This window comes from Salvia splendens, chromosome 21 (genome assembly GCF_004379255.2).
Source record: "Salvia splendens isolate huo1 chromosome 21, SspV2, whole genome shotgun sequence".
Taxonomy (NCBI): Eukaryota; Viridiplantae; Streptophyta; class Magnoliopsida; order Lamiales; family Lamiaceae; genus Salvia; species Salvia splendens.
This window is the reverse complement of record NC_056052.1, coordinates 6647615-6657869: the sequence shown is the minus strand read 5'-3', so window position 1 is coordinate 6657869 and position 10255 is coordinate 6647615. Positions and strand designations below refer to the sequence as shown.

The window sequence follows — 10255 nt, the reverse complement described above, 5'->3', positions numbered from 1 at the left end:
GAAGCTTGGACTCACAATTGTCTTTAATAATTGATCTAAAAAGGGGATCAGCCTTTAAAGAACAATATACCTCAGTAACATTTATAAGAGACAAAACGCACATAGAGAGACAAAACGCACATAGAGAGACAAATAAAAAGGACGAAAAAGATTTTAATCTTTTAAGAAACGACAAGTATAAAGAACAACAACCCTAGGACCGAACTAGACACAATAAAAATATGAAAGCACATAACCCTAGGACCGAACTAGACACAAGACTGACCGGACCTTGTCTCTTACAAATAGAACTTCTTGAGGTTGGAAATATGCCATGTTCGGGGTACTTGTTCTCCTGACATGTGGGTTAATTTATAAGACCCTTTTCCCAGGACTTCTGACACCCGATACGGACCTTCCCATGTGGGTTCAAGTTTGCCCAGCTTTTCTGCTCGGCTTACTTCATTGTTTCTCAATACGAGATCTCCCACTTGAAACTGCAGCTTTTTCACCCTTTGGTTATAATACCGGGCTACTTGCTCCTTGTACTTGGCTTCTTTTATGAAGGCCAATTCTCTTCTTTCTTCGGCAAGATCTAGTTCGGCTCTCAGTCCGTCGTCATTCAGTTCTGTTGAGAAATGAAGGGTTCGGGGGCTGGGTATGCCGATCTCAACCGGAATTACGGCTTCAGTGCCGTACACTAGACTGTACGGAGTTTCACCGTTGGAGGTTTTTGGTGTAGTTCGGTAAGACCATAGGACTTGAGGAAGATTTTCTACCCATTGTCCTTTGGCTTGTTCTAACCGAGTTTTTAATCCTTTCACCAAAGTACGGTTTGTTACTTCCGTTTGTCCGTTTGCTTGTGGGTGAGAGACCGAAGTGAACCGCTGTTGAATATTCAACTCTTGGCACCAATTCTTGAATGTTTTGTCAGTAAACTGAGTCCCATTATCTGAAATGAGGATATGGGGTATGCCAAATCGGCAAACTATGTTCTTCCAGACAAAATCTAATGCCTTTGAGCTTGTTATCGTAGCTAATGGTTCAGCCTCAACCCACTTTGTAAAGTAATCCACGGCAACGATCAAGAATTTCATTTTCCGGGGAGCTTGTGGTAGTGGTCCTACTATGTCTATGCCCCATTGCATAAAAGGCCAAGGGCTTTGCATAGCACATAGATCAGTCTGCGGCGTCCTTGGGATATTTGCATGGATTTGGCATTTCGTACATTTCTTAACTAGCTGTACTGCTTCTTGTACCAAAGTTGGCCAATAATATCCCCATCTCAGAACTTTTTTAGCTAATGCTCTAGCTCCGATGTGGCTACCGCAAGATCCTTCATGAACTTCTCTAAGGATGTAATCCGTCTCTTCTGGTCCTACACATCGCAATAACGGTTGAAGGTAGGACTTTCTATATAGGACTCCTTCATGAAGTTCATACCGAAGTGCTCGGCATGTGATTTTCCTTGCTTCTCTCTTATCCTCGGGCAGTTGTCCTTGATCTAGATACTTTAATATTGGCGTCATCCAGTTTGGTGAACTGGTTACTGAGTGTACTTCAGCTTCATCAATGCTTCTGTGCGGTAATTCCTCCACCTTTGAGCTCGGATGTGAGGCCAACTTACTTAAAGTATCTGCTCGGCTATTTCCCGCTCTGGGAATGTGGATTATCCGAAAATAAGAGAAATTTCGGCTAATACTTTGCGCTTTGTCCAAGTATTTTTTCATCCTTTCACCACGGGCTTCACTTGTACCCAGCATGTGATTCACTATGACTTGTGAATCACAATGAATTTTGAGAGATTTGACAAGTAGATGTTGCGCTAACTGAAGTCCGGCAAGAAGGGCTTCGTATTCGGCTTCGTTATTAGTGGTTGGGAATAAGAACTGAAGTGAATAAGTTACTTCGTGTCCGTCGGGAGCGATAAGTAGAATACCAGCTCCACTTCCTGTCTTGTTCGAAGCTCCATCTACGAATCCAATCCAACAGTCCGGCGGCTCTACTTCGGGTTTCTGGGGCTGTGTTAGTTCGTCATTGGTAGGATTTTTCTGTTCGGCAATAATAGGGATTGCCTGATCGAACTTTGCCTCTACAAGAAAATCTGCCAAGGCTTGTCCCTTGATGGCTTTCCGAGGTAGATATTCTATTGAATGTTCTCCCAACTCTATGGCCCACTTGGCAATTCTGCCTGATGCTTCTGGCTTAGTCAAAACTTGCCGAAGTGGAAGATCGGTTAAGACGCATACTTTGTGAGCATAGAAATATGGCCGCAGTCTCCTTGCTGCATTTACTAATGCCAGAGCAATTTTTTCCAGAGGTTGATACCTTGTTTCGGGACCTCTTAATGCTCGGCTTGTAAAGTAGATAGGACGCTGCTTTAGGCCTTCTTCTCGCACAAGCACCGCGCTAATGGTTTGATCTGATGCTGCTAAATATAAGAATATCACTTCGGCATCTGTTGGAGCAGAGAGAGTAGGCAGTTCGGTTAAATAACTTTTGAGTTCGTCAAAAGCCTTTTTCTGTTCGGCTCCCCACTCAAACTTTGGTGCCTTTTTCAAAACATTGAAGAACGGCATTTGCTTTTCGGCTGCTTGGGAAAGGAATCTATTCAGTGCGGCTAGACATCCAGTTAGCCTTTGCACATCATGTATGGACTTCGGCATTGCCATGTTCTGAACAACTTGAACCTTTAGGGGATTTGCCTTGAGTCCTTCCTTTGGAACCCAATAACCCAGAAATTTTCCCGAATCTACCAAAAAGGTACATTTTTGGGGATTGAGTTTGAGGTTGGCTTTTTTGAGCACGTCGAGAGTGGATTTGAGATTGTTTTCGTACTCCGAAGTGCTTCTGCTTTTAACAACTATGTCGTCAACATATACTTCAACCTCTTTTCCGATCAGGTGCCGAAATAGCTTATCTACCATCCTTTGATATGTGGCTCCGGCATTCTTTAAACCAAATGGCATCTTTTTATAAGCAAAAATACCGAAGTCAGTAATGAAAGCCGTTTTTGAAGCATCATTCTCATCCATTAAAACTTGGTGGTATCCTTTATACAAATCAAGAAAACAGAAAATTTCGAAGCCTATCAGAGCTTCTACTTTTTTATCTATGTTGGGAAGGGGGTAGCAATCTTTAGGACAGTGCTTATTTAGATCCGTAAAATCTATGCACATCCGCCATCCTCCTTCTTTTTTCTTGATCATCACAGGATTGGCCACCCAAGAAGGATATTTTACTTCAAATAATACATCCGCTTTCAGTAATTGGCGGACTTCGTCATGGATGACTTGATTTCTTTCTGCCGCAAAGAGTCTTTGCTTCTGTTTTATAGGCCGGACTGAAGGATCAATATTTAACCGATGTGTAATTACCTCGGGAGACACTCCAGTCATGTCCAACGGAGACCACGCAAAGACATCTTTGTACTCTTTGAGGAGCTGGATGGTCTTTTCCCGGAGTAGAGGTGTTCCCGCGAAACCGATCTTGACCGTTCTGGATGGATCGTCTTCGTATAACTGAACTGGTCGTGAGTTCGGCTCCGGTGTGACTTCGTTCATTTCGCCTGCCTCTGACTCCGGCTGCTGTGATTGCTATGCTTGATGGTGCCGATCTGATTGTTCGGCACTTTTAAGCGCAATCTGCAGACATTCTTTTGCTCTCTTTTGATCACCTCGGATGACTGCTATCCCTCCTTTAGTGGGGATCTTGATTGTGAGGTGATAAGTAGAGCAAATGGCCCGAACTGTGTTGAGCCAGTCTCTTCCCAGTATAATGTTATACGGGGATCGAGCTTTTACCACAAAAAACTCGATCACCGTACTGGAGCTAGTAGGCGCTCTTCCTACCGTAATCGGAAGGCTGATAATACCTTCAGGGCGGGTGTCCTCCTGGGCGAAACTTTTCAGAGGAATTGGGGCCGGACTGAGCCGAGCTGGATCCACTTCCAGTTTATCAAAACATTCTTTAAAAAGAATGCTAACCGACGCTCCTGTATCCACAAACACTCTGTGGATCAGTTTGTTTGCCACTCCAGCTTGAATGACAATAGCGTCTTGATGAGGAGAAATGGCCGGGACGGGATCTGCATCTGAAAATGTAATCACTTCCTCCTTCTTCAGCCTTTTATGTGTTGGCTCCTCTCGGTTGAAGCCTCTGCGCTCTGATTTTAGAGACGATTTAGTCTTCCCGGCTGGGAGCGCGTCAATAGTCTGGATTACTCCATCATATTGCGGCTCGTCATCGTCTTCGGGATCCTGTTGCCTTTTAGGATCCTGAGGAGCGCAGTTCGCACTTCTCTGTTTCTTATTCTTTTTCGGCGGCTTGCTTTGGTATTTTTTTAACGTCCCTGCTTTCACAAGAACATCAATACCTGCTGCCAAATTTCGGCACTCCTCGGTATCGTGACCGTGGTCTTGATGGAAGGAGCAATATTTATCCTGACTTCGGCGCGTGGCCGATTTCGTCATCTGCTTTGGTTTTTCGAACATATCAGAATGCAGTTCGAAAATTTCCGCTCTCGACTTGTTCAATGGTACGAACTGTGCGGGGGGTTTCTCAAGATTGAGACGTGGTCCCAACCTGTCTTGTACCGGTGCCCTTTGAATTCTTTCAAAAGGAGTTCGGCGAGGATGCCCCTGATCGCTATGATCGGGCTTCCTCTTGTCTCCTCGGGAAGAGCTGTCTAAAGACCGTTTTCGACGGTCTGCCTCATCAGCCCGAGAAAACTGGTCCGCAATGTCCCACATCTCTTGAGCTGTTTGCGGACTGCATTCAACGAGCTTTCTGTAGAGAGCTCCTGGCAGAATTCCATTTTGGAAGGCCGAAATGACAAGTAGATCATTGAGATCATCTACTTGTAGGCATTCCTTGTGGAATCTTGTCATGAAGTCGCTAATCTTTTCATCGCGACCTTGACGTATAGAAAGCAGCTGAGCCGAAGTGATTCGGGTTTCAGCTTTCTGGAAGAACCTCCTATGAAAAGCATCCATTAGATCTCTGTAAGATCTAATGCTGCCTTGAGGGAGGCTATCAAACCACCTTCTTGCGTTCCCGATGAGCAGCTCGGGAAACAGCTTACACATATGAACCTCATTGAGACCTTGGTTCTCCATATTATACTGATAGCGTCCCAGGAAATCATGAGGATCCACTAACCCGTCATAAGTCACTGACGGAGTTCGGTAATTCTGTGGCAACGGAGTTCTGGTGATATCATCCGAAAATGGAGTCTTCAGCGCTCCATACATAGCGAATCCGACATCTCTACGGTATGGTGGAGATGGAGTTCTCCTGTGATTCCGGTAACAAGGAGGAGAAGGAACATATCGGTGGTGAGGATTCTTTCTCCTGGAAGATACGCCACTACTGCGGTAGTGACTTTCATGTCTGGAGGGGGAGGGAGAATCCGCCGTTTTCTTCTCCGGCTTCTGGCTCTTTTGCAGGAATGTTAAGAACTCATCCTGCTTCTCAGCCAAGAACAACTTGACAGCCTCATTCAAGGCGAGCTGCTGAGGAGGCTCGGTGCGATGACTTTTTGAGTGATTTGTTCTTTCACCGTGAGAACTGGAGGCAGATTTCTCCCGAGGCTGTTTTCCAGTCCTACGGGCTGGACTAGCTTCCTCACCTTCATCACGGACGGAAGTATGGGTATTATGTGATCTGGTACGCATTTTTTTTGGTGGAAAAGGATCAAAAACTCGCTTTTATCACAATTTTGGTTCTCTGTTTCCCACAGACGGCGCCAGTGATGATGTGGCGAATTTTTGATGGGAATAAATGCAAGTAATAAACGATCACAACACGGAAAATTACGTGGTTCGATTTACTGAGGTAAATCTACGTCCACGGGAAGAAGAGAGGGCAAATTTGTATTGCTTGGTCTCGCTTACAGATTACAATACTGATTTGCTATAAGATTCAGGATCTAGAGAGCTTAACCCTGGTCTATCTGATCTAAGTTCTATTTATACATTCGAACTAAGATCGTGGTTTGCAGCCCTGGTAGAGGGGTTGATAACTGCTTAATACCACTAAATAGATCGTGGGTGTAATGGAGGTCGTGGAGATCCTGCATGGGTCCACTATCTCCTTGTTCGGTCGAATACTGAGACCGAACTGCTGAACTTTGCCGATCAGCTTTTGCCGATCTGAGAGTTGAGCTCGATTGGTCGGCTTTTACCGAGCTATAGGCTGTGACCGAACTCTTTGGTTGTGCCGAACTGATACTCTTCCTTGGGTTACTATCTGCTGAACTTTGCCGATCAGCTTTTGCCGAGCTATAGGCTGTGACCGAACTCTTTGGTTGTGCCGAACTGATACTCTTCCTTGGGTTTTGGGCTGATGGGCCGTCACTGCTATTGGGCTCGCCATTATTGTTTAGTTGTTTAGTTCGTATCCCATCAACTACCCCATTTATATGGAGGTCCGCCCCTGGGCGCGACGGAGCTTGAGAGTGTGGTTGTGGACTTCTTGGTCATCTTCACTTAGTAGAACCTCTGATATTGCATCATCAATTGTCTCATTCATAGTGTCGACGTCTTCTCCTGTGTCGTGTCTCTTCTTCTTGGCTGATGTTGCTGAGCTCTTATCAAGTTAGCAATTAAATGATAAGTTAGCAATTGATCGCTCCCTTATATTACTATTACTATGTAAAATGACACATGGAACGGATATTTTGAAAGTTATAGGGAAATTTTGAACGGATATTTAGTTTATTGTAATAGAACTAATAATCCTATTTCAGTGCCACGAAATTCTAAGTAAAAAAGTCAAATAACGTTGTCAATTTCGAAATTTTGCATTAATTAATTCAATGATTACTTGGGCGGCTGTGTCTACTAGGATTTTCGCATGTGCCTCATATGGAAATTAATAATTGAGACAAAATTTTAAAAAAGGTTGATAATTCTAGATCAATTTTACGAGAAATATTTTTTGGATTTAATTATTATATACTATGAATTGTGATCCACGATATAACTTGACAATAAATTTGTGTGTGTATGTTATATATCATCTTCAAGACAATGATTGTTGGAATAATCTTAACTAATCAAAATAATGAAAAAATTAATTAAGATAGAGATGCCAAAATAGAAAGTCTTAGAATGAGTAAAATTCTTTGGTCTTTACCTTCTGTTAGACGTAATATTAAATTTCATATACTGCTGCTACCTAGAAAATTTTGCCACTTCAATTATCATCAAATAGACTACTATTCGTATGAAAACTTTATACATATACATTAATCAAAATGAAAACTCAATACGTACATATCCCAACCCTTAATTATTTTAAAAACGGATAACTATTTCAATCTTTTACTCCCAATTATCAACAATGGATGTATTGTCTTGCTTGCTAAGTTCCAATCTCATGAAAAACAAAAATCTAGTACAATTGATTTCACAAATAACCTCATGTAACACATACTAATTGAATAAAACCATATCCACAACAAAATGATAAAAGTCATGCAAAAGAATAAGAATTTATTAGTTCCCCAAAAGTCTACAAACCTTAGCACAAAAGTCCATAGTCTCCGACCATCTTTTCTTCCTTACCACATTAATATTTATATCAATATATTGAATTATCCACTGCATCATATATTATATTTTCAGCACACAAAGCCCTGCAGAAACATTCTTCTTCAATTCGAGCATTAAGAAAAATGAAAAACTCGGACAGCTCTAGGGTTAGAAAGTATAGGAAATCATTGGCCCCGCGGCTAAGGTGGTCACCGGAGCTCCATGACCGCTTTGTGGAAGCTGTCGAAAATCTTGGAGGGAGATATCGTAAGACGAAATTATTCATTTTTACATTTTTAAGAATCTATTTTAGAAGTAATAATAGTATCAATTACTTTGTTTTGATAAATAATCTGTGTGGAAGGAAAAGTGCAACCTTTTAATTTAGGGTTTGAAATTTTCATCAATTTCTTTTTAGTTGATATTTTTGAGTTTGCAGAAGCAACTCCAAAGAGAATTATGCAGATGATGGCTGTGAAAGGGCTCAAGATTTCTCATGTTAAGAGCCATCTTCAGGTATATGTTAAAATTGTTTAGTTCAATTTGAATTATTTTGTCTTTGTTTTGGTTCAAAACCAACTACTCCATACTTGTAGATTTGAATTGAATATCAACCGACCTAAAATATACTTAGTGAATTCGAACCATGACATTTTAACTATGGGATTGTCATTTAATTTCCACCAACTATATCTAGCTAGATTTGTAAAATAAAAATCATTCTTGGCTTCTCGAAGTGTTGTTATGCATGAAAATATACCTTAATTATAAAGAAAAATATAATATACTAGTAAATCATAGTAGATCAATCTCAATGTTGTCATTTCTGTGATTTTCACTAATATGGGAAAAACCAACAATGTACAAAAAATGCATAATAATAAGGTAATAATACTAAAGTTGTTTTAATCCGTAAAATTTGGAGTGGTTTTGTTTGTTAGAAATCTTAAATTCATATTAAATGTCTCTAAACTTCCGCATTAGGGAATAGGTATGAATTATTAGTAAATATTACTGGTATATTACAGTAATATTTCATTACAATATAAATTTAGATACATGTCGTATTTGTTAAATCTAACAATAATAAGTAGTATACTCCTAAGTATCGACCAAAATGCATCAATCATCGCCTAAGCCATACATATACTACATATAGTATATGTCATGAAATGTTTGATACCATGAAGCATACAACATATCATGCATATATTACATATATCATGAACCATACATATCATGCATGAAATGTGTGAGGAAATATAAGTAAAAATAGCTACAATGTACATTAAACGAATACTAACGATGTAGCTACCAAAGTTTCAATAAAATAATCTAATTTTGCATTCTTTTACGACTATATACCTAGGTGTAGCTAGGTTAGGTTTAGTTCATGAACAAAAAAGTTTGTTGTCTTATTTAGTTGCTTTTAAATGATTAAAATAAAATCTCATCGTTTAGTTCCAAACAATTATTGGTCTTTTAATTTGTTGCATTGGACATTTACCTAACTAACCATTCATTATATGATGAAAATCTTAGTGAGAGAAGCAATGCATAATACTACATATTTCTTAATTTAAATAACTATTTATAATTAATAGTTTTCCAAATTAATTTTTTCAGATGCACAGGAGCATGAAGGAATCCATGGGTTCAAACAATTTTATAGCTATTAAAAGCTACCAATTAAAAGAATCCGAATTTATAACTTTATTCTCTTCTCAAAGGTAAGTAATTCTTCGTCTTATATTATTGATTTTTTTTATCCTCATTGGAATAAAGTAAGAAATTCAATAAAGTTCTCAATCTTCGACTAAAATGTAGTACGTTTGAATTAGTTATAAGTTAACGTAATTTAAATTGTTTTTGTTTTCTTGTTTTCCCACACAAAAAATATTATAAACTTTTATAAGTAAAAGATAGTAATTGTTGAAGTTCTTGCATTGATGAGCATGAATTTTATACACTGATCTTAATTTAATTTGTAGTACAATTTTTAGTTTGGTTGCTTATGCATTGTTGATTGCTTCGTTAAAATCTATTTAACTCATGCAATTTGTTTCAAGATTAGGGGAAACTATATTGGTAATATGAATAAATGCTATTTTGCAGACAATTTTCAGAATCTCCAAACTGTAGAATTCAAGGAAGAAGGAGAAAACCCCAAATCAATGAAAATTTAATTTACCATCAACACCTGCTGCAGGTAGAGATATATATATGTATACATAGAGAGAGGAGAAGTTAGATGTGCATATAAATGTATACATGTTTGATTATTTGACGGTGCAGGGTATAAAAGAAAGCATAGAAAGGATGAATGAGAGAGAGAGTGAAGAAGAAGAAGAAGATGATGAAGATGAAGATGAAAGTGGAATTGGATGGACAAATATAAAGATGATGGAGGTAGGAGAAGTAGAAGAAGTATCACACCCAAATCAACTTACTACCTCAACTTTATCACAATCTTCCCCTCTCAATTTAGAACTCACTATCTCAATGCCATCACATTAATCCATTTCTTTAGCTACCCTGCATTCTTTTATTTCAACTATATATTTCAAGACATGACTAATCTATATATTTATGTGATGTGTTTTATCAGTTAAATAAATATTGTGTAACTGCAACGGATTTTTCACAGCTGACCACGAATTAAAAAATATAAAAAATAAAACATTCATAGTTAAAATGCTCATGATATTATCCCTTCTTGGATTCAAATAATTTGGGCAGAG

General features: G+C 39.3%; 1 protein-coding gene across 1 annotated transcript; it reads left to right on the top strand.

Moving 5' to 3' along the window:
- Positions 1-7608: 7608 nt before the first annotated feature.
- LOC121784052 (putative Myb family transcription factor At1g14600) lies at positions 7609-10127 on the top strand. The gene is made up of 5 exons (XM_042182235.1): positions 7609-7781; positions 7954-8030; positions 9141-9244; positions 9630-9723; positions 9810-10127. The coding sequence occupies exons 1-5, from the start codon at positions 7658-7660 to the stop codon at positions 10029-10031; spliced, it is 621 nt and encodes a 206-aa protein (XP_042038169.1). The 5' UTR covers positions 7609-7657; the 3' UTR covers positions 10032-10127.
- Positions 10128-10255: the final 128 nt, after the last annotated feature.